Source organism: Poecilia reticulata, linkage group LG20 (assembly GCF_000633615.1).
Source record: "Poecilia reticulata strain Guanapo linkage group LG20, Guppy_female_1.0+MT, whole genome shotgun sequence".
NCBI lineage: Eukaryota > Metazoa > Chordata > Actinopteri > Cyprinodontiformes > Poeciliidae > Poecilia > Poecilia reticulata.
In genome coordinates, this window is record NC_024350.1 from 10,938,495 (window position 1) to 10,964,637 (window position 26,143).

Sequence of the window (26,143 nt, forward strand, 5' to 3'; positions counted from 1 at the left end):
GATGGAAGAAAGTTCTCCACTTAGATGTGACCAAAATTTGATTTCTTTGCTTACATGCAAAATTGTTTGGTGGTAAAATAGCACCGCACATCCGAATGGGTACACCCTCTCCACATGGGATGGTGGCAGCATTGTAATGTAGGGAAGCTTACAGGTAGGCCAGCTAGAGTTGCTTTGAAAATTGATGAAACGACAAATATGGCGGTGTTGGAGGCGTGGGGGACACATTAGATATTAAATGGTATAAAACTGGGGCTGTGGTTTATCTTTAGGACAGCATCAGCCTCAATCTTGGAACTGAGGCTACAGTAGAATTGTTTAGCTCAATTAGAGCAGGGTCAAACATTTCTTAATGTAGATGTAAAAGCCTGGCACATAGCACAAAAGTCTTTCAGCTGTAATTATAACAAAACGTGGCATTATAAATATTGACTGAAGTGGGATAAATGTAAAGGCCTAAACACTCTTCTCACACTTTTATTTGTTTAAATCACTTTCTGATTTTTTTACACGTTCCAGTAAAATACGCTGGAGCTTGGTGTTGTAACATGACTTTTAATATGACCTGCATGGATAATGTCTAAGTCGTATGTGGTGTCTCCAACTCCTGTGCATATTTCGATGGGTTTTGGCTTTAGGGGAAAGTACACGTTTGGGGTATAACACCACCTCCATACAAAGAAGGAGGGGGGCACTGTCTGGCAGCAAGAGACTGGAACTCGGGTTACACACAGAGAGAGAGAGATACGGAAAGAGTGGGATAAGTTCAGCACCGCGGACAGCGCATCGGAGAGCAGGAGTCGAGAGATCAGCTCAGCAGCGCACTGTCATGCCTTCTTGAACTACCACAGCCTTCATTGTACACTGCGGTCGTACTAAGTCGTTCTCGCAAGCGAAAACTCTCTTGTTTTGTTTCTGTCGGGAGTCGCAATAAAAGGAGGCAAAATCGCGGCAGGAATAATTGCTTTCCGTTTGCAAGTAAAGACCAGCCTATTTGACGGTGTGAGCCTTACATCATCGTGAGGCAGTGAGAGACGGAGAGAAAGAGCGAGCGGGAGAGTGAGAGCACTTGCGCCAGGCTCTTCTCTGTCAGTCCTCAGTCGCAAAGCGAGGCTGACGGATCTCACTGGCGATTTCGCCTCTCTGCTCCGTGGTCCCTCTCCCGTTTGCCTGCGCACCTCACCGGCCATGAAGATGCACCGGCAGCGTCCTGCCCAGAGACCGTCGTTGTTATTACCCCTCGTTTTGTGGATTTTCTGCCACGTCAACAGTGTTCACGGAGCTCTACCAACAACCCGTAAGTTGTTAGTGTTTCTCTGTTTGGATTTGTTTTGGGGTGCAGTGCATAGGTGGAAATCGGATTGTGTCACCGATGCAAACCTGAGCTTTCTGTGTGCTGGCAGTGGTGGACGGTGCCAGGCTGCACCGAGGGACGAGACGAGAAGAAGGGGGTCCCGAGAGTTTAGATCTCCACGTGCTGCCCTCCAGAATCTTTAAACGAGAGATTTTTAGCACACATATGTTTGGGCGATCGATATTTCAGTATGATTTGGGGGTGTTATAGTGGGGGCTGAGATACCTAAGGAAATATCAGGATTTAAGTGGTTTTTGTTTTTGTTCTTCGCAACTTCGACGTAGTCTGTTCCGGAAACAGTTAAGCTCTTGTTTTATTTGCTGATTTTACACGTTAATTTAGAAATGCAGGTTTGCTTCAAAGGAAATGTAAATGTATTAAAGTGCTCTGTCTTGCATTTTAGTTGCACTATCTTTAGTGTGCTTTTTTTCAGCCTACACACCAAGTGTAAATTATTATTGTTAAGTGGATGGACAACACACCGGAACGCAAATATTATTATTATTATTATTATTATTATTATTATTATTAAAAAGCAGCTTTTATTTATTTATTTTAGAATTTGTCTGGCGCTGTGTCAAACTCTTTTTATAGTTCTCAGTCTTTCAGCTGTTCTCCATATATAACAAACTGACTTTCTGGTTATTTTCGGATGGACCTTGCATGATCGTTTCTGTCACCCATAATAGCGGCAGTCATATTTTGCTTCACTGAGATTAGCCGTGCTTCCTTCGATTAAGGTCTGGCTAACAGAGACTCTGCCGAAAGGTTCAGTGAGACCGATTCCCCCGGTGATCGCTAGTGTTTCTCCGGTCCTGGATGGATGTTTGCGGGGTCGCGCATCATTAATCATTCCATCTGACAGGCGACAAGAGGGAGACGCTGCTGCTAGCGATTTGCGTGTGTGTGTGTGTGTGTGTGTGTGTGGCTGTGTGCGGTGACAGAAGACGAAGTGGAACAAAAAAAAAAAGTGAATGTAAAACGTATTATTTGAACTTCGGGTTCTGTTTTTTCTTTCTTTCTTTGTAGTCAGAGATGGCAAGAAGTGCCTGGCATAAAGCTTTGTGATTAATTTTTCGGGGTCGCGTGTTTTATTACCGGCAGATCAATTATACTTGTTCGGATAGATTTATTCGGACATTTTAGTTTTTGTTTGCAATTGTTGAATCACTATTGCAGTTTTTTATTTTATTTTATTTTAAAGTGAGCACACAACATCATGCAACATGGCAATTTGGGTCAAAATGTTTGCAGCTTTTGCATTTACATTTTAGTTCATATGTATCTTTTTTTTAAATAAAACATGAACTTTTTTGGATCTGTCATGTTGGATGACAAAGACGGTGCTACAAACTAGTGATTTTGAAGTTTAGGTGATGATCAATTTAAAATGCTGAAGATTGTTTTCATGAGAGTGAGAGCTATGCCCATGATTTTTTGCTTGCACTATAATGAAAAACAATATTACACATTTATGGGGCAGATTGACCAGTAAGTTTATTTTAAACAGGTAGGCTATATTTTTTCTGTTTGATACTGCTTCTCGGTTTCTACAAGTGTAAGTAAGAGACACTGTTCTTGGATGTAAAGAAATAAAGCTATACCTTTAGATTATGTTAGTGACACTGTGGGTGACTAAATCTAAATAGGCTAGACTACCTATAAAGTCCGTCTGATGCAAAATGAGCTTAGCCTGTCCTCATCTCATTAAGCTTGTCAAGTAATTCACACAAGCATCAGTCAGGACTGCTTGTCGTGGGATTTTTTATTGTTTTTGTTGCATTTCCTGAAAAGCACTTATCCTTTGTCTCCAATTTGTCAATTTGTTTACTGGTGACTGCATAAAATGAGTGCATCACTTTTAGTTTCTGTAGCAGGAAAACTGAATCATCTTATTTGTTGGTGTGGTTATCGCAAACAGAAAAACATATGTAAAATGCCAACACAGACTTTTGATGGCTTTAGATATTTTTGGATTGCAGTATATGTCAGTTTTCCATTTGAATCACTGTCATAACATACTTGGATTTTATTAAGAGCTAAATTGAATTTGCAATTTTGCAGATTTAACACATTAACCAAACCGTTTGGGGGGGGGAAACCTGTTTCAACATTATTGTCTTGTGACTGAACATGTCTCTAACATGCTCCCGTTGGGGGGTGATAATGATAGGATTAAGGCAGGAGGAAGCAGACTGGTTTGGCTCAGATTAGAGTAGCTCTGCACTTGGTGTGTTGCTATGTTTGGCTGTTTGTGTGTGAGCACCTGCTTGTGTTGTGTGTGTGTGTGTGTGTGTGTGTGTGTGTGTGTGTGTGTTTCGCCATGCATTTAGCCAAGTAAATCAAAGATATTGGAAAAATACTGGATGTAATTGCAACGGCATGTTTGTCTTGCCAGCGTAAGCTAAATAGTTTTTCTTGGGTTTTTAAAAAAATTAAAAACAAATCCAGCCCTCTTTTGCACTTTTCCTTTTAATAGTTATGAGGGTACAGAATTTCAGCCTTATATTGCCTTTTTCCCTTGACCTTCTCTCCCAAAAAACTAAAAAACAGTTATGTCCTGTTGCCTTTTTATTACCCGCTTCAACCTTAAGTACTTAAATGATTCACCTGTCTCACTACCTCTGCTCTCCTTCACTTTACTGAGTTCTACGTGTTTCAGTCATCATTCTTTTCCTTCCTCAACATCTAACCCCTGGCTTGTTTTGAGTTCCAGTGTATTTCAGATTCTGCAGCTCCTTACTCACTGGTTTTATCACAGGCGCCCAATCATTACTCATCTCCCATGCCTTTTCTATTCATCAGTTTTCCTTTGCTCAGTCTGTCGGCTCACATGCCTCCCCTGCTCATTCATGATTACAAATATTCATAAACTGAAAAAAATAAATAAAAAAATTACCACTTTTTCTTTTCTGAGGGAGTGATAGGCCTGCTTGTACAGCATCAAGTTGTGAATATTTCTTTCTACAATTTCAGAACCTCTTGACTTTGGAAAAATTAGAGATCTCTTGTCATGCAGGGTGGATAGTGGAGCATTTGATGGTACTGTTCCCTCATACATAGAAGGTCCCGTACTTGTATCTTGGCTGAGCTCTTTTGTGCCCTGTCTTTGCATGCATAGATTTCCTCTCAGGGTACTTCAGTGTCCTCCTATTATCCAAAGTATTACTGTTTAATTAGTTGTTTTAAGAGGGCTGCACAGTGGCACTGTTGGTAGAGCTGTTGCCTTGCAGCAAGAAGGTTCTTGGTTCGATTCCCGGCCCCGGTCTTTCTGCATGGAGTTTGCATGTTCTCCCTGTGCATGCGTGGGTTTTCTCCGAGTACTCCGGTTTCCTCCCACAGTCCAAAAACATGACTGTCAGGTTAATTGGCCTCTCCAAATTGTCCCTAGGTGTGAGTGTGTGTGTGCATGGTTGTGTCCTGTCTGTCTCTGTGTTACCCTTAGGTTTGAGTGTGTGTGCATGTTTTTTTAAATAATTTTTTTTGTTTCTCCAATTAATGGACTAACAACTTGTCTGGCGTGTACCCTTCCTCTTGTCTTTTGACTGGTGATGAGCACTTGCCCTTCTGTGACTCTGCAAAAATTAAGCGGCCAAAAACAGACAGATGGATATTTTTCTTAATTATTAGTAAAATTGTTCCAAACTTCTGGTGGTGTGAGAGAATGATATTTTTTACCCACCGAGTGGCCATACTTTTTTTTAATGAGTGTGTAGTAGGGTGGGGGAAGTCCATGGCGTCAGCATCCCAGTGTCAATCCTTCAAAATGCTACACATCAGAGAATTGGGTTCACTTGTTTGTCATCCCTAAATCGATTTGATTCACAGGGATTGGAATATGTGCATCTACATGTTTCACTGTGTTATCCACTGTGTGTTGACCAAAATGCAGGGTATAGCCTGGATAGATTGGCAGTCCATCACAGTGAATCCTAAAAATCTCATTCAAATTTTACCAGGCATAGAAGTGCTGCTTTCATAATTACCAAAAACAGCTTCCAAAATGTCGTCCAAACATTCTTGGCAACACTTTATTTGAAGGGGGGTGAATAAGACTGACATGACACTGTCATAAACATGACATAGCACCTGTCATGAACATGAATAAGCCTTCATGAATATTTATGACTGTTGTCATAAAGCGTCATTTGGTAAATTATGACACTTTTAATACAAAGTTGACATTCAAAATGTTTTTGTTATGACAACTTGACATTAACCAAGAAATCATTACTGATATAAATTTGTTATAAAAGTATTACTGATTGCACTTTAAAAATTAGGTATCTTTGTCATTAAAGGTAAAGTTTAAACAGTAATGATTTCTTGGTTAATGTCAAGTTGTCATAACAAAGACATTTTGAATAATGTCAACTTTGTATTAAAAGTGTCATAATTTACCGAATGACGCTTTATGACAACAGTCATAAATATTCATGAAGGCTTATTCATGTTCATGACGGGTGTTATGACATGTTTATGACAGTCATAAATATTCATGAAGGCTTATTCATGTTCATGACATGTGTTATGTCATGTTTATGACAGTGTCATGTCAGTGTTATTCACCCCCCTTCAAATAAAGTGTTACCACATTCTTAGAGGCTTGTAACAAATCACAATAAACATACTCCATTTTATTGACAGGGAAGAAGTAGTTCTAGCATTTGGTAAAACTTTAATGAGTGCAGGAATTTCTCCCTGAAAAATTGGAATATCTTTATTGAAAATAAATTTTACTAGCCTATCAACTGTTTCCTCTATTGAAACAAAGACACAGATAAAAATGTACACTGACAACTTATACAGTGTGATTCCCCTAACAATGTCAGTAACATAACACTTTGTTCCCACAAAAACGGGGACACAAATTACGCAATATTCTCTTTTACTCTCTCCTAGTCATGCTCACGCACACGCACACGCACACACACACACACACACACACCTGTTTGGATCGCTTAATCTTTCTGATGTGAAATCTATTTATTAAAACCCAAACAGCTAACAGAGTTTTAGAATGTTAAAGTAGTTACTATCCATCTCCAGAGGTATTCTCTTCATGCTTGACTGTATTTGACAGTCAAGCGTGTATGTGTTTTTCATGTGTATATGAATCGGAAGTTTATTCTAGTGGAAGTTATTCTCAGTAGCAGTCATCAAAATTGGTCCACCTCACTGGACAAAATGTCTGATTTAAAGTGAGGGAACAGGGAGAAGGTGGTATTTATCAGTAAAATGACAAGGATGTGATTTGACACCTCCAGTGCTGATATTTGCTCAGTCCTTGTTGCATTTGTGAGAGTTCATCCATGGCATTATTGAAAGACTGAACCAGCTATGTCTTTCTCAATGAACAGCATTTTAAGAGCTTGATTATTTATTCATGCTGCATAGCTGATTTATACATCATCCACTAATCTTATGTAAAAGTGTCAAGAGCATCTACTGGCACATATAGACTAAAAAATATTAAGATGAAATGGCTTACTAAAGACATGGTGACAAAATAAATAAATAAATGAAATTAGCAGTGCTTTGTGACCTGGGTCTATATTTCAACAACTTACTAAATTTGCATTGTGATAGCATTGCATTGCTACTTAGGACCTAAATGCTGCAAAATGCTTGACAGAACTAGATGTAGGTCTGAAAAGTCCCTCTTGCTGAATAGCTAATACGACCTCACTACCATGAACAACCTTATTCACTTTTAGCTATTTTTCAGTTAAAGTAATCAATGCGATTGAAATTATCAGGGCAAATAATCGGGGATCTGAAGACTCATACAAAATGTAAGTTAAATATATTTAATCACCAACTGAAATTTAATATGGGTTTCTATGCACTGTCTGAGGCACAACCAGATGAGTTTATTCATTTTTTATATCTGGTTTATTCATTTGAGAATTGCAGGGTGATGGAGCCTGTCCCAGTTGGAGCCTTTCCCAGCTTGTCACCATGCCAGAGAAAATATATCCTGGATGATCGCTAGGGACAATGCAGAGTAACACAACCATGTCACCCATTCCATGAACTGAGTGTCATAATTAACCTAACATGCATGTGGGAGAACATAGGACTATAGGTGAAAACCCACTGAGGAATAGAAATTGCTTTCAAAACGGGACCTTTGCACCATTAGACACTATCTGTTAACCAGGCTGCTCCATGTGTTTACAATCAATGCTGACATTTAAGAGATTGTTGGGCTTATCCTCTGGGAAAGTGCTGGATCTCAGCCATTTACAGGGTTTCAGAGTTGCTCTTGCTTTGAGAGCAGTCATATTAATTGGTTTGTTCTTGTCGTAAAGATGACGCCTGACTTCTTCCCAAGTAACGTATTTTAGACTTATTCGACTAGAATTAAAAGATCCGAAACAAGTTAGTTTACATCTCATGGCTGGCTTGAGGAGTGAGGAAGAGGTCTGGACATATCTGCTTACATTGGTTCCTTTACCACCCAACCTTAAATAAATTGATGTTTTTAATGAATGTTGGGAATTGGAAGAAAGAACCCTTCGTACACCCACCCATTTAAAGTTGCCATTGAATTAATTGCAAATTACCCTGTGCACTTAACCTGCTATATATTTAATCTGTCCTTTTTCATGTTTAACCTATATCCAGCAACATTAACCCTTTGAACTTTTGCCTGATGAGTAATAAATCTAGGGATTACACTTTAAAATCCAAAGCATAGCATCTGTTCACCAGTCTTGGCATCACTCACACAAATACTGTAGATGCCAACGTCCTTTAGACAAACTGTCTATCTTTTACTTTGCATTACTTTGTCCTTATAAAACAATGCACAATTAGTATAGTTTAAATGTGCATATGTGAAAGAGTAGGTTTGCTGGCTTGTGTGTTTGTATGGGTCTATGTTGGCCATACACTATGTCGGATATCTCATTTCCAACTCATGTGGAAAAGTGCTATGAAAAAGGGCATCGTGCTCAAGCGAAGACAAATGTTATTTCTTTCAGCCTTTACATTCAATTTGTTTTTCTAAGGCGCTTGAATACCTTATTTACAGGCCAAGATTAAATGAATTAATCTTTGGTCCACTACCACAGAAGAAATGCTCTTGCTTTTCCTTTTAGACTTACAGGAAGAGTTCAGACACAGAATGGAAAGGTAGCCAGCTGGGGCATTTGGAAAAACACAGCTGTATACTCTTGTGGCTCTGAGGAGCAGAAAGGTGAGAGAGAGAAAACAAGTGTATGAGTGTATCTCTGTTTCAGTGGAGACGCTACTTTAAGGCTGGATCATATTTCACCCATCAGTTCTCATTCTTATCCCTAACTCAGCATTTCTTTTGGGTAGGACAAATTTTCCACACCATTGAAATATGTAGTGTGATGCACCAAAAGGTATTGTATTATATAGCATTTGTTCTGTTTAAATTGTTTTCACAAGTACAAAAACAAAATTGATGAAATTACAACTTGGTTTTAATTTTCAGATGTAGTACAGTTAAGCTTATTTAAAAAAACAAAAAACAATGCATGCAGGCACCTGCTGCATTATTGCTAACCATTTACATGACCCATACAGTGCCGCTAGAATGTTTTAGTGCCTGTCCACTAAAACAGGCACTAATCTCCCAGATCTACCAGATCTATCTATCTCAAAATGACGAACACAACATTTTCAAAGATATGCAATGTTTTTATGCCAAAAGCTTTCTGACCTGGAGTGTGTATATCTTTTAAAGCTTTGCAGACCTGTTTGGGAATATTTGCTCAAATTCTTCCATAGATATCTTCTCTAGCTCAATGAAGAGTGATGTGCTTCATCAGTTCTTTTTCATTTTAAGTCCTTTTTAGTGAGTTTATGTAGATGTAAGCGTAGGTAAATGGCCTATTCTTTTATAGCGCTTTATCCAGTCCAGAGGACACCACAATGCTTTAAGCTGCATTCAGTCTTTCACACACTGATAGTGGTGAACTACATTGTAGCCACAGCTATCCTGAGCAGTTTGACAGAAGTGAGGTTACCATGATATCAGCACAAGCAGACCCTTGGACTACCACAATCAGCCAAGGCTTATTATTATTAGTCAGGTAATGGGCTGTGTCTGTTTTCTCCAGCCATGATGCACTGATCTGACAGTGTCCATTTCATTTCTTACCACAAATAAAGTGGATGGCCAATATATTTTACTATTTTATTTCTCTCACAAACCACCGTAGACACAGGAGGTAAACATTGCACTTGTCTAAGAAGCTCATTTACAGGCATTGCTACCTGATGGTATCAACTAAGCCAAGAGTGAGTGATAAACTGATAAACTTTTCTACAGTGGTGCAGCATTGACAAGAGTTTGCCCAAATAGTCTCTGAATAAGTAAGTAATAAATTGGTTTTCATCTTTCGTCTTCCTACAACAACAATAATGTTAAATTGATTGAAGTCTGGTAATATGTCTATTTGAAGAACATCATATTACCAAGTTCATATTCTGAAAATGCAATAAAAAAAATCAAAATATTGAGAAATATTTTTAAACCAGCATCACATATTAATACCAAGCTTTCATGAATTACTATTTTGGGCTCAGCTTTAATAACTTGCTCAGCAGAACACTTGATAAATGTCACATATATTTTTGTCTGTAGAAAAGAGAAGGATTGTGTGTTTTGTCTTGTTCCATTATATGTTGGTGGGTTTTTGTGTAATCTAAAATGTAGTTTTGTGTGTGTTCAAGATGGAGGGGAAAAAAGAGTGGAGGGTAGATGTGAGTGTGGTCCATTAGCTCTGGTTCAAGTTGCTGTTACACTCTGAGCTGAGATTTGTCTAACAGGGGTCACTGTTTCCTTTTATACTTTCTTTTATCTACCGTCTTCTATATTTTACCTCTATGCAGCTTTCTTAGTTCTTTTCTCGTATATCATATTTTTTTTTGTTTTGTATGTCTTTGCTGATGAGCTTGTTTAAGTCATATCTATTTGTGTAGTCACTGTTAAATTTGTGTCTTTACACATGGTCGTCCACTTGTATTCTACATAAACAGAATACAGATGTGAAATTTACTTGAAATATGACATCAAACTGTGTGAGTTTAATAACAATAAGCTCAATTCAGAGCCATTGTCAGTCATGTTAGAAATATTAAAGTTATCAGCGGTGTGTTCAGTTAGGTCAATTCTTCAGCTGCTTAGTTGATTAATTTGGAATTTCATTAATTCCTCCATTAAACAGAGGTATAATAAATACCTGCTATTCAATTTCATGATGTGCTTTCATAATTACCAGTCCCCATACCTACAGTCAATATTAGTATTAAATTCATTGCTTGATATATGGTCATCTTGTCTTCAAGTATTTATTTTAGCTACAAATGAAATAATGATGGCCAACATGCAGAGATTAGAGTAGGGTTGATCCCAGATCTGTTTTAGCTCTTTAATCTGTGACTGGGATGAGCAGAGAGTTTAGTGAATAGTACATAGAAGACCAAATACATTTGTGATGTGATTTGAAGATATATCCACTCAGAGAGTACCCTTTCAAATCCATGTTTTTCAGAAATGTAAGTGTATACTTGTCTTTTTGGCACAAGGATATATATATATAGCTGTTTTATTATTCACCATCCTCCAAAAATGTTTGTATAAAATGGAGAGTTTAGTTAACATGCACTTTGGAACTGCAATCAAATTACCTTTTAGTCAAATGGAGGACAAGCCGTCAATTCGATCAACAGTGAAATTAGAGGCAAAGGAAATGTACTTTGAGGGATACAGTGTTAAGTGTTGCCCTTAAAGCCCAATGTGGGGTCCCATATCTTGGTCAAATGTAAATTGTGTGTGATCAGAGATGACTCAAAAAGTGACCAAACCAAAGCAAAAAGGCCCTACAGCCAGACCAAAAAAAAATACCCCAAAAAGGCCTTTTGTGGAGTATTGACTGCAACTTCTGTAGAGAAGCCTGAATGTATAGTCAGAACCAGGAATGGTAGGATTGTGATGTGGGATTGCACTTCACTGACACAGACCTCATTTTAAGAGATTGTTTACCTCCAGATTTTCTGTGTCTGACTTCTTCTTGTGCAGAATTATGATGCATGCCTGTCTCATGTCAGTGATATAAAAGTTGGATAGAAGCTACAGACGATTTCAAAACTATTGGATACGTGGCTCAAATTGGGTAGTTATGTTATTTTGAAACATTGGAATGGGGCAATTCAGACTGCCATGAAATGTCAAATATGGGGCAAACATATCAGTTTGGTCTCTTTTGCCTATTGTGTGAATATGGCTCCAACATAGGAGCACTGATTGAAAGGATTATTTAAGTTGGAGCTCCTCAAAAAGTTGTTAATTTAGTCTGTATTAATCATGAACTTTAAAGAAACCAAAACTGTTAAATTTATATACTTTTGTCTCCTAAGCAATACCATAAGGAGAACACCCAAAGGGCAAAGAACATGTTTTGTTTAGTCAGCAGACTGAGTCAGCTACCTAATGGCCAGACGGAACACAGGCTTTCCCTGAATGGGATCTAAAGCCATTAGCAGCTCACACACTTCAAAGGGTGGTAATGGGCTGTCCTGCGAAACAGACCTAATGTGCTGTGTACAAGTGTGCTTTTCTCTGAGATTGAATTGACATTGTTCTGTATCTCTTTGGATCCTTGTTCTTGATGTGAAATCAAATATGTTGCATGTAGAAACTTCCCAATTCCACCAACTTTGCAATGAAATAATCTGTTATGTAAATTAAGTATGACGGTTCTTGGTCTAAGTTAGAACAAGGGAGCTCTAAATGCTTGATAATACTTATCTTGGTAGTTCAGATGTTTAATGGAGGTTTAGCCTGAAAAGGTAGATATACTTTTTTTTATATACTAAATGCTTTCATGTGTGAAGTCTTTAACTATTTTGCCAAACAAAATTCCAAGAATATACAAAGATAAAATCATTTAAAGTTACTGTATGTAGAGAGATGTACATTTGCTCTAGTTACCACTTGAAAAGTCAATGTCCTGCTGGTTTTATGGTAACTGCAATGACTTTTATAGTTTCAGAGGTAAGATTATTAAGTTGTACTTCATCATGTATACAATAACGACTCCCCAGCTGGCGCATCAAAACATTGCAGCCAACCTTCTTGTTTTCTCTGCTGTCTTCACACATCCTGTGTTTTCATGCTACTATTTTCTACTTGCAGAATTTTTTTTCTGGCACATGAAAACAATTCAACATTTTCAGGAGCCACTGGAGCTCCATCCTTCTCATCTTTCCAGGGTGTAATGCATCATTAGCTCTGTTGGACACCAACAGTGCTCAGCTGAAATTGGTACAATAATAGAATACAGAAAATGTATTATTTAGAAGTTATTTTCTTTTTTTTTTCTTTTGTAAGAGTGAAACAGATTTAAAAATTGTGAAACTCAGGGGCAGGTTATAATTTTTGCTTCTAACATTTATGTTTATTCTGCATTTTGTGTCAGTGTTTTAGAAGGATGAATCAGCTGTTGCTTTCATGGGAGACTATTGCCTTAGTAGAAGAGTAAGCAGAGTAAAGGTCTTAAGAAACTGCTGTATTTTTACATTCTATTACCTCATGATTCATGTAAGATATTCACAACAATTGTATCAATTGTATGTTTTGTTGAGACAGAGCTGCATTAAAAAGTGTCACAAAGCAACCTGCAAAAACATGGTGTGACTATAAAGAAAACGAGCTAAATATCAAAGCAATCACATTTTCACTTTCTATACATTAAGAAAAACAAAACAAAAAAAGAAAAACTTGAATAAATAAAAAAAACAACAGCCCTACTGCAATTCATTGTATTTACCGGAAGCACAGGTGGTCAACACTCTTTATATTATTCAATCACTGAGAACTTGGTCCTAGTGAGCCAAAGTTATGAGTCAGATATTATAATTACTGTTGCCCAGTGCTTTGGCTGCTGGGAACAAGAATTTATTTTGCTGTAAGTATTTATGGCAAAAATAAAAAATAAAATAGTGGCAGCAACTGTACCATTTTAAAAGCAAGGGACATTTCTTATCAAATATTTTAGATCCCCTTTGAGTCCTCATAGCATAAGTTAATTTAGGTGGCCAAATGTGTGTGTTTGTACACAGCAATTCATAGCAAGCACAAGTCAGCTTAGACAGTTGGGGCATCTTCTTTCTGGTTTTAAAGTTCCCCATGACATCACAGACTTTCCTCCCAGAAACCTGTCCTGTCTCTGCTTTGGCAACTAGAGTTAACACAGTGTTTTGTTTGATCAATACTAGTGCATTTCAAAACACAAACCTAGTGAGTTCTTCAGCCCAAGAAACCACAGAAACAATGAGTAATTGTAGTTTAAAAAAATACTGAAATATTATGATTGGAGGACAAAGAATACTGGGATAACTAGATAGGAAAAAAAGCTAATTTTATTTAAATTTTCAACACAATATAAAATGACAATGAACAGGGTTGAGGATGCACAAGAAATAAAACTTCATGTGAAGAAAATGATGCCCCTTTTATAAAAAGAATACAGTAATCAAGGATTAAAATAAATAAAAAGCAACCAAATGCCAAAATGAAGGAAGTGTGAACTACTAAAGGGAAAAAAAGAACTTTGAAAAAAGAATACACTTAACAGAACTTGACCTTAAAGAAAACAACCCAGCTCTAAATGTAAATATATTAAAACACACAGACCATGGCACACATGGAGTTTCCAGCTGGTTTCTCAGTTGATTATTGATTCTGTCTCTAGACTAACAGCTGGAGTAACATAAACCTGCCTAATTTGTGAGATTTATTTATTCAGTCATGTTCCATACCCTCTTTATTCTGGTCAGGTTTGGATGGGAGCTGGAGCCTATACAGCTCTCATGAAAGATCCTACACAGGTTGCGGCTGTATCACAGGATTAATAGGACTGCCAAATAGGTCCCAAACCCTTTTCTGAAAGAGTCAGCCTTAAGCTTTGAGCATCCAAATGTTGCCATTGCCAGACGTAGGATGCACGATGTAATATGCAGCTATCTCTGTAGCTCATTTTTATTTATTCTCTATTTTGTAATCCATGACAGATTATTTTTTCCATTATGGTTTTCTTTGTTTTTGTTGCCCCTTGTATTTGTACATTATATAAAGGGGGTTTTGTATATTTTTCATACACATTGTGGCATTTTATGGCAGAATGATGTAACTGCTTTCTCTGTAGTAGAAAAATGTGAGACATTATGCAAAAAGTAGGCACAAGTCACTAAAGCAGAAATGGAGAAGATGTACACCAATTTCTGAGAAATTTTTTTGTTGTTGCAAAATATACTAGTTGAAGTCCTTCTTTAAATAGTAGTTGGAAGTTTTAAAATGATAAACTTTGCATTTTGAATTCAGCTTGTTCTCAAACTAAAAAGTAAACAAGCTGAATTCTGAGATGTTTTGTGGTGTGGCGGAAACTCACCGCTGATTAACACACTGGGATTAATTGGGTATTTACATGCTTTTGTTATTGGTTTTGGCCAATAAGTTTCAAGTTTGATGTAAACTCTTAGCTCATTAATATTTCCAACCCATTCCCCTCAACCCAGGGCAGTAACGAACTGTTGGAAAAATAATAAAAACATCAGAGATCATAACATCCACCATAAGACACAAGTGAAAACAAAACAGTGCTAAAACATCAGTGGATTTTGTGTCTACAGGAATATTTTTTTTACTGTGGTGAATTTCAGAACTTTGATTATTTATAGAATACTTCTATAATGTGTAGCATGTGACTGGCATGCAGATATGGTTCCACCTGGCCTGGGGTTGTGCTGCTATGGCTTTGCAGACTGCAATATGACAGTAATGAGGCAGTGAGCAGCAGAATGATTAGAGTTGTAAGCCTAAAATCCAATCACAACTTAAATGTTTCTCCCATTGTACACATAATATGAACATTAGCTTCATCTTTCTCGCCTCATATTAGCCTAATCTACGTCTTTTGCTCTGTCAACACTGATGTATCATCACCAACTTTTATTGAAAGGTGTTTTGCCACTAGAGCCCATGAAATTGTTTTTTAAAAAATAAAATAAAAAATAAAGGTACCTTTACGTGCATGTATCTGTAGGCAAGAGAAGCAGGCCAGAGTGAGCAGTGATTGAAAATCGTTATAACATTAAGGAAAATATTTATTTTCTTTGTCTCTGCCTCCTTTACTTTCCTGACATTCTGTCACTCAATAGATGCCTTGTTTGACGTTTGCCCTTTTTAACAGTTTCACTAGTATGAAGACCCTAACCCTTCTCCTAAATTTACACATTTATTAACAAAACAAATTCAACATTACATCCAGAACTTTTTAATGAATAAACTTGCTATGCTAGTAATACTCTACACTACTGAGAAAAAAATGATAAAATTAAAACAACTACAAAAGGTAAAAATTGTAAAATATAAATTAGAAAAATAGAACCAATAAAATTGTGTAAATTGCAATATTTTTAAAATCGATATTTTAAACACTTTTAAACTGTGAGATTCTCGTAAAGATTAGAATATTGACACATTTTATCATAACTATTTGCAATGCATCCGTCTTTTCATTGGTGTTGACCTAAATAGTACATTTTGAGGAAAAGAGTGCAGATGAGGTGGACATGTTCCCCGACCAGTAGCAATTTGTGACAGAAAAATAGTGGCAAAACTAAACAAAGTTTCATAATGCAGCAGTGAGACCTGGTAGGATGCATGACTTGGAGAAGTAACAAAAGGCAAAACGTAAGATATGAAGATTTGTTTTGTGATTAAAAAAAAAAAAATGGATACGCTTAGAAATAAGTACCTTCTCTCTAAGCTCCTCTGATTAAGAAGCTTAGAGAGAAGGTATGGAAAAACTGAGATAGTGTGGATGTGGAGGGAAATGAGTGCATTCACTGGATAAATAATGTTGAATATAGTTCTGGCGATGAGTATAAAAGGAAGAGCGGAGAAGGTAATAAACGTTGTGAAGGAGGATGTGCAGAGGCTTATTAGGGGAGGATCCCTGATGTTGACCCTCGAATGGAGCAGCCAAAAAGAAGAAGAATGTATCTTGTAATGTAGCTTTTTTAATATGGGATATCTTTGCATCCTGTTGGGAATAATTGAGGGAATGCTTCTCTTATTTATGAAGAAGGACTTTGGCCTTTTGTTTTAGTTTCAGAGTTTAAAAATTGTTTACCCCAACTGTGACCCTTTACATGGTTATAGATGGTTTTGAATTGGATGGCCTCGCACATGCTTCCTCTCTCTTTCGTTGTCACTGTCAATGTGTCCTTCGTTGCGCTCTTGATCCTGTGCTTTCACGCAGAAGTCCACTCCTTGGAAACCCTTAGCTAAAAAGCTGTACGTTAGCCGGCCGCATTGCAGTGTTCAAAGCCTGTGAAAAACGTAGCAGCTTAAAGTCTGGAAATTATGTTATCAGCAATCTATAGGTATAAGACCCTACATTCATATAATACATTCATAGAATAATAATAGTAATTAATAAAAATGGCAAAATCAAATGCACTGAATCACAAAATCCAAGATAAATGAATTATGCCCAGTCTATAAAAGAGTGAATAATTATGATTTGACTTGTAAATGCCTATCTTTTTTTTTACAAGTCATCCTCTATTTTTGCATTAATACAAAGAGAATAGTCAGGATAAGCCACTTTTAAAAAAGAGCAATGGATATAGCAATATAAACAACAACAACAAAAAAACCATTGGACAAGTTAATATTCTCTTGTTTTGTCTTTCCAAATCATTCTTACACTTATACAGACTTGTATGTTTTGACACTTTGTTTAGAAAACCTTTTTTAAATGTTCTTGTTTTACAAGCTTTTATTTCATTGTTGAAATTGATCAGATACCCTGTGTGTTTTATACTTCTCCCATACCGTGTGAATATCCCTTTGCGTCTAATGGACAGGGGGAGATGCAGTAGGAAGTCACTCCGAGGTAAATGGACTCCAGTTGTTAACAGGTTTCTTGTGCCGCCACGAGGCTCATGTAACTGGGGTCAGAAAAGGAACACACCACCTTTTTTCCCGATCATTCTTCTGTGTGTGTGCGTGTGCAGCGTGTATGTATCTCCATTTCTTCTTCCATCCTTTTTTGAGCACTACTTTTAGATTTTTGTTCATTTTTTGTCTCTTTTTCAGCTAACCCTTTCCTATTTGTTCCACCTATTCCAAGTTGTCAAAATCTACATAATATAATTTTTTTTAAATTATTGTTGCTTGTAATCAGGCGGCATAATTTAATTGCGACAAACTGAGAGACAGTTTTTGTATGATGGAGTCTGCAAAACATTGTGGCTATCCACAGGATGACCCACTGAATGATGGGATTAAGTCCATCATCTGCATTCTCGTTGGATTTAGGTACACACACACAAGCGCAGAGGGAGAGCCAGCTGTCATCCCTTCTCTCGTAATCGTAGATTTTGTGGCCATAAAATTAAAGTGGATACACAAGGTTATGCTGCTGGAACTAATATTGGTTTATATTTTATTTAAAAAAATATCTTTTAGGCTGTAAATTTAGCCTACGCATCACTTCACATATGATTAATTAGCAAATCTGCCTAAAATGTCTAAAATAAACCAGTAGACAATTTAAAGAAAGAGTACAAAATACATCCTGATGCCACATAAAAGCTTTGACATGTTCAGAGTTACAGATACCTTGGTGTACAGCCTATGCTCATTCCGTTTTTTTTTAATGTCACTGCTTTTTACACTCATAACTTTAATTGGGCACCAAGCACAAGCAATGATCCAATTTGCACAAATTAACATGATCATAAGAAACTGCTCCAGAGAGTTGCATTAATCAGAAAGAGAATTTCAGTAAATATTTCATATGTTCATTTGGCAGAAACGTAGAAGTATCTAGTTGGTATGCGTTGATGTGTGTTTATATGCACCACTGTGCACATAGTATGGACATCAGATTTCTTAACCACGATGTAAACCAAGGAAGGCAACATCTGAGATTGGCCTTCCTTTGAATGATGATCAGACACTTGTTCAGTCGGGATTGCACTTACTCCACTCCGGATGCTCCGTATCAAAGGACTGGCACACATGCTGGTTTCTGTCACAACGTTGTGAGAAATGCCACCAGGGCGAAGAAAATTGATAAATTACAAAAGCATGTTCTTTTTATTTATTTATTTATTTTTGGAAAGACATTATATTTTCCGAGACGGTACATTAGAAAAACTTTAAATAAAGAGGTTTACTCAAAATGAAAATCTGAATTTGCTCTCCTAAAAGGTGGTTAATTGATTAGTAGAAATGGTTGCTAGATGCAGCTACAGCTATTTTACCAAGCTGCTGTTATTAAATGTTCACTCTTAGAACTGAGAGACGCTTTAGAATACAGTTGCTGGGAATAGCTTAAAAAGCTACACCAGAACGTGTCAATCACTTTTTTTTTGTTATCCACTTTTAGTTTGATACTTGTAATTATAAAAAAAAAAAAAAAATATATATATATATATATATATTTATTATTGTTTGCTTTTTTTCTCAAAATGGTAAAAATGGCAAATAATTAAAAAAAAAATAGTTTGGGTAGTTTCCATTTGCTCGTTCAACTGCAGATTTCACCTGTGCCGCTGTGTCTTTCCAAAAGGGTTATTACTCTTTCTCAGACCCTCTTCCCAGCTGTCCACCTTTCTAAACCCTCCATCTTTTGAGCCTCCCATGGTCCCATTCTTATTCCCCAGCAGGTCCACTCTCATTGGGACAGGATTATAGACCTCTCCACTCAGTATGACTCAAGGCTATTTTTGTGTGTGTGCATGTGCACGTGTCCCCGTGTTAGTGTATTTGCTGGTTTATGTGTGGTGACCACAAACGGTGGACAATGAACAAGAGGGCTATAAAGAAGTTGAATGAAGTGAATGGGACAAAAAGACAGAGAGAGACGGAAAGAAGCAAAAGTGCAGAGGTATAAATCACTGGAGTACAACGTGTCAGATGAAGGACAAAAACATCTCCTGCAGCCCCCTGGGGATCAGAAGGAAAGAGCTTGATGGGAGGGCTAGCAAGGAGGTACAGTAAGCCTCAAGAAAAGAGGTAGAGAGAGGACTGTGCGACATGAAATCAGTGTTTGACAATTTGATCTTTCACATGTTGTATGAACAAAAAAACATGGCTTGAAGATCAACTTTGTTTCTAATAAAACTTTGCATTTTGTCAATATTTGCATCTCTGCCTCAGTGTAAACTGTATGTTTACTGACAACTTTTTAGCATTATATAGTATAAAAAAACTTAAGAAATATAAATGTTGAAAGGCTGTACTGTTTGTACCTCAGGGAGCAAAAATTAAATGATGGTAAACTAATTAACTGTAAATGCAGCTACAAACGGAGGTGTTGATCCCTTTCACGGTGCTGATTTTGGGCTACCGTTTTGCTCTAAAGACAAATTGAATCCCCTCAACCAGATGCTTTACTGTATATGAAAATGATCAGTGTATTTGCATCTTTAACAATCCTGCACAGATAATGATCCTTTTAGGTAAAGGCTTAATTAGAACAGCTAGACGGACATGTAAGCACACACGTTTAAAGAAATAACTTGACGATCTTCAAAAAGTTGTATTATTTTAAGGGAATTTGCCTTAAATAATTTTGCTGTTGTTGAGAACTTTTCTTCCAGCGCCGCACATGAAGACAGCAGCTGTACACTAATTCAAAAATAATTCTTTTCTTTTCTTCTATTTTTAGATGTGTTTTGTGTTTCTGTGTACTCCTACTCTTTGTACACACAGTGGTTCTAGCTTTTTTTCTGGACAACTTTCATTAAAGATGGGAAAATCAATACAAACTGGTTTGAGTATGGATCATGACAAACATCAAGTAATCCGGTGCTTGTTTGACACACCAAGTTGTTTCAAACAACTGGATACAGCTCTGTGGAGTTTGGTTATCAGTTTTTTTTGTTTTGTTTTTATCTTCTCCAATTCCTGAAATATTAATTTTGAAATTTAAACTAAGTTCAATAAAAGAAGAATGTTAAAGTATTTTTCTTTATGAAAATAATTCCGTTTGACTCTGGGATGATTTAATCATGACACACTATGCAGACTACCAACAGAAAACTGCACTGGATTTCAATTATTATCCCCAAAAGCATGCAAAATACGTTCATGTTTTAACAGTGTCTACATATTCCTCTGCCCTCACCTCACCACTATGTCTCCACTCCCTCCCTTGACTTTCCAATATATTTTTTTCTCTGTGTATATAGTTTACCTGAGTCATCACTGGTCAACTCCCCTTTTTCTTTTTTCTTACCTTCCTTTCTGTTCCTATCTCTTGCCTTGCATAAAGCTTACAAGACCTGAGTCAGCACTGTCTTCCCTTTGAATGCAAGTCTCCTGCACTTGTGCTGATGTATCCTATGCTGTAAAATCCAATACAGGAAAGGAATCATATTGCTCAGTAAACAGTCCTGACTTGCCATGTTTGAGGTAGTGCAGGGTACTGCAAAGTCTGTTTACTTCCATTTATTATTGCTGCTGTTGGTTTGTGTTCAGACATTCTGCGTCATGTACATTTCAATATTATTAATCACATATGTGTGATGGCATATTTATTCAAATGCACATTTAAATAAATTTTTAAAGTATCAATATTTTCCTATTGAAACTGCTGTCTTTCTCTTGTAAAGGCAAATCAGTATGTCGTAAGGCATGCCAGATTTTAACGAGACAGCTTTGATCCTGATAAGTTCTGGGTATAGAAGCCTACTTACTCTTGAACAGAATTAAAATTCAGTTGGTAACAAATGTTGAAATGACCTATTTGACCCGTGTCCACCGCAATTCAGAGTTCAGTTTTCAACTGTCTAGACCCGAGGTTGTGAACCTCAGAGTCGTGAGCCAAAAGTCAGAAGGTTAACACCTATGAGAGAAAAATACACCCTCAGCAAATGGAAGGAATTTATAATGGAGGTAAACTTGGAAAAATATAGATGCAAAAAGTTGAGCTATTGGAGAGTTGTCACATCACATTTTCCTGGTCGGCTTTTTTAAAAATTATGATTGACATTTTTGTGAGAGCTATGATCCTAACACTGTTTGTCTCGCTAGTTCATCATACCAAAAAAAAAAGTATTAAATGCCAGCACATAAATGCAAGCTGATAAATCAAGCAAGACCATTAATTACTTGAAACACTATTTTGCACAAACTTTTTTTTACTGACTGACCAAACATATCAGAGTTTCTGACCCTGTTGTGTGAATCAACTTAAGAATGATTGGGCCAGCAGGGGGTGGCCATTTTCAGCAACATGAGAGTTGAGGTGAGTCACAGAATAAGACTCTAGCAATAGATGCTTGTGACAGCTATACAATTTTACATGCATAGTTTTAGAGCAATATTGGACATTAGCACTGATATTTCTGAAGCAAGACTGGGCATTGATGCTTTGTAGCTCAGTTAAGCATTAGTCTTTGCTCGGTAAATAACATTAAAAATTAACATATTTGGATTGACCTTCTGGTAAGGATTTCCTCCGATCTGTTTATCTGATTGTTTTCATCTTGTATAGATTAGAATTGACATATTCTAATGTCAATTCTATTGTTACTCTACCCAGTGGAACAATTTATAAAAAAAAAAAAAAGTCATTGTGCATTTCAACCATAATTTAGTTTTGAAGGGTTTAAAAAGCCCGAGCCTGGGATACAGAAGAGCTTCCGTCCACAGGCAAAGATACAAACAAGCAAAAACGCAACAAATTAGAAATATAATATTAGCAACATGTTTTTGCAATATTAAATGGTATTGTGGTTGCTTGGAAAAAAAGTAACTACAACATATTTAATTTTAAATTAGGCCTATTTTCCTGTAGTCTTAATTTTATAAAGGCAAGTCGAATTTACAACAAGCAGTTCATCATACTTGATTTTGCTCTGACACAAGACAACAGTGGACTGTCAGTCCCTCTGGTAATTAATCATGTCATTGTTATGTTTGACTGAGTGCTCTGACGTTTCCTATCGCAATACACAACAGCAGCCTTAACAGGTCTGACCTGACAAGATGTTCATTTATTACTGTCAACATGACTAACATACAAACCACTGCCAATCGCATTCAATGCGTAATGGTCAGGTATTTTGACACGTATTCAGTTCAGGAGATTCATATAGATTATATAACTGTATGTTGTGACAACTTCTGAGCCAAAGAACAGAGAACTTATTAAAATTGCTTGGACTGTGTGAGAGTTCCCACTTTCTGTTAAAATATGTTTTTAGTTTCAGCATATTTGTTGGGTTCAGATGGACCAACACAGGGAAATAACAGGACTTACTAATGTTGTTCTTCTCTGTTGATTTTTTAAATAGAAGACAAAAAAAAAAAAGATTTTGTCTTTTAGGATGCTTAAAGACATAAAAAGTTGCGTATGTCACCTGAAATGCTGTTCAGGTTCACTTGAAGGGGACAAAGCGTGTATCCTGTTCTTTTTAAAACTCCTCGGAAAATTTCCTAATTAAGCTCTCAAGACTATTGGTGTAAAACTGACAAATGTCAACATGATGGAATAATCTTATTAGATTTATGAAGCAATACATTTAATCTCTCTCAACATTTATTACCACAATTAATTCTAATATTGCATGAAAGCAGTAAATTTGCCACATTTTTATATCTTCATTAACATATCCACATTTTAAGACATTATTTCCTTTTCCCTAGGTTCTGAAGTTACTTTGTACCTCAGAACCTAAAAAAAAAGTAAAAGACTGATAATTAGTATGGCTGAGAGGTTTATTGCTGTGATTTACACATTCTAGTCTTAAAATGACTAGAGTGTGTGTGTACCCACACGAGCGCACACACACACACACATTCATGCTGGAGTCTCTTGGGTTGATTGTTGCTGTAGAAGAAATCAGAAAGTCATTCAAACAGAAATTATCGCTGACTCAGCCCATAGTTAGTGTACCGTGTATTAAAAAACTTGCAGATAGTGCATTTGGTAGGTGATGGTGAAGAGAAGGAAGTGAGAGTAAAAAAAAGTCAGTAGAAGACAGAATGAAAAACTGGCAAAAGCTGAATGATTAAAAAGAAAAAATGGGCTTATCCTTTTGGAAACTGTGCAAGTCCATCTTGTGTGATTTTTTTTTTTATGCCACATTTGTCCATCATGTCCTTCCCAGAACCTTTCTATTTATGTTTGTTTTTCTTTTTTTCCTTTTTATAATTTTCCCTCACTTTTTTCATTTGTTTTTATGGTTGAATTTTTAAACTATTCATAAAATGCAACGCTATGCTGGTTGTGTCTCTGTCTTTGTGACTGTCAGCATAAACTGTGTAAGCTCTATATCTCTGATTGTGTTTATATAGTAAATGTCAGCCTCTGAAACAGTAGCTGCTGAGTTAAATGCTAATTTAGGCAAATGTTTGACATTGCCCTTTATGACAGCACAAAGATTTGTGCTGGTCCGTGCCTAATATTTACAATTTTACTTCACTTGGAAGATGGGAAGGAATGAATAAAATTCCCTCAAAAATATGAAATGCATTTCAACATGTGTATAAAGACTAGCTTGGACAATGAAAAACTGTTTGACCTAACAGTATCATATCTGTAATAAGTAAAATGTACATTTTTATCATACTATATTATTAGTATTATCTATGTGTTTTAGTAGCATGTAGAGATTTACCGCATTAAGTAAACATTTCTCTGAGACTGTAGCATATACAATTTTATCTCCAGAAAAAAGACATATTTTTTTTTCCATGTGAAGTTCCAAGGCAGGAGCATCAATGCATAGAGATCCCAATACATACCTTTAATAAGTGCCTCTACTACAATATTCATGTGACATCTATTCTAATTTTGTAATAACAACAGAATAACAGCATCCCTTAGTCTTATACAGCACTTTGCAAGCATTCTGTTTATAAAGATGAAAATTCAGTCAAATCTGCATGCTGGATGCCTGACTAGAGGGCAGTCTGACTCTGCAGCAAGAATAATATGTCCTGTCCTGACCTTTCTTTTCTGCTCATAAACAGAAAAAAAAACTCCATTCTGGTCTAAGTTCAGACCTCAGACTTTATGGTTTGTAGAGACTTAATTGCTGTTGGTGCTCCTCAGCATGTCATGCAATTACTGTCCTTGGTTGCATGTTTATTTCATTTGTTCCGTCTAGCATAATGTTTTCTCTTTTTTGTATTCTGTTTGATTTATGGACTAATGTTTCAGTAAGGATTGTGATATTATGTCAGTTACTCGATTATATAATATTTAATCACTTTTAATCATCTGACATTTTTGAGTATAGCCACAAAATAGGCTTTTATGTTTAAAATGATTCACATGCTAGAATATGCATTATGGAGATTTTTTTTTAGAAATGGCTTTCATAAACACTTCATACAAGTTGTGATGGTTGAGTCACAGGGGAAAATTGCTGCTGTGTTGGGTTTTGGGGAGGTGAGGAACAGACCAGAGCTTTGTTTAGAGGTTTAGTGGTAGATCAGTGTGAGATGTATGAATGAAAAGGGCACAGAAAAGGAGAGGGAAAGTAATAGAAGGATTTAGAGGGTACAAGAGGTTGTGTAGGGTTGTTATGAAAGTTCACATGAAGAAAAAAGCCGGAGTCTAGTTGACGGACTGAATGTGAGACCTGTCTTTACAAGAGGACACTGAACAGCTTCCTTTGAAAAGACTGAGACAAGTAAACATGTTTGGTACCATTGAAGTCAGCTCTTTTAATCCAGGCAGTGCTTTTAACTTTGGGTTTTTGTAGTTTTTCTGTGTGCATTAGCATTTCTCATCTCGTAACGCCCCAATTTTTTAATAAACTGTTTTAAGAATCCAATGCTCACAATGTAGTGTTTGTTTGTTAGGGATTAATTTAAGGACAAAGGCATGAATTGAGTTTAAGTTAGTTTTAGAGTTAGGTAAGTAATGGTGATGGTTAGAGGTGGTAAGAGTTTGGATGGAAGGAATGGAAGTCATTGTGAAGATAGAAAAACCTAATGTGTCTGTGTGTATTTAAATATAATACAAAAAGACTGTACAATTAAAAATGGGGTGTATAAAAGCAATTTTCTTCTTAATCTGTATATTCTATTCAGAAAACATCCATTTAAAGGGGTATTATGTATTTTCCAGGTATTTTACTGCACAATAGTATTGGTTATCTTGTCTGAGAACGAGTATTGAAGAGATACCCAATTCTGGTATCTGCATTTCTAGTTATTAGTAATGAAAATTTTGATTTCACTTAAGAATGAATACAATTATTTTTCATCCATATATTGAAAAGATATTTCCGAGAAATGGATGTCGGTTAGTCTTGATGTTTTTGTTACATTAACCTTTTTATGTTGACAGCTAATTGCAAATCCTGGCTGAATTAATAAGAATATGTTTTTCTCTTTATGCTGGTAGAAGCTGTTTGTATTGTGCAGCAGTAATGGAAAATGCAGCTTAGGGTTTGCAACCTATTCAAAATAGTCCTTGTTTGCTGCTCTTGCATCATTTAGTTTAGCCTATTGATGTCATTTGTGTTTTTATCACATACTAAAAGGAAGACTTCGTTGAACTTGCTGTAAGACTTCAGCAAATAGCCAGTGAGAAGTTTCTTCTTTGTCCTAATTTGGTGTGGGGCACTGGGAGTTCAGCATTGTTCACCAATCATACCACAGTGCACCAGAGACGCAACACTTTTATAAGCCACTTACATTTTAATATCTTAGAGTTTTACCAACAGAAAAAGGTAAAGAAAACAGCTGCACACGCATTGGAATCAATT

At 36.6% G+C, this 26,143-nt stretch overlaps 1 protein-coding gene across 1 annotated transcript in view; it reads left to right on the plus strand.

Annotated features, from left to right (window-relative positions):
* The first annotated feature begins 768 nt into the window (after positions 1-768).
* LOC103482473 (contactin-associated protein-like 2) overlaps positions 769-26,143 on the plus strand; it is a 117,957-nt gene continuing 92,582 nt past the window's right edge. The window contains exon 1 of the mRNA XM_008438661.2: positions 769-1,297. Coding sequence (XP_008436883.2) covers positions 1,189-1,297 — 109 coding nt within the window. The 5' untranslated portion in view covers positions 769-1,188. The remainder of the gene's footprint in view (positions 1,298-26,143) is intronic.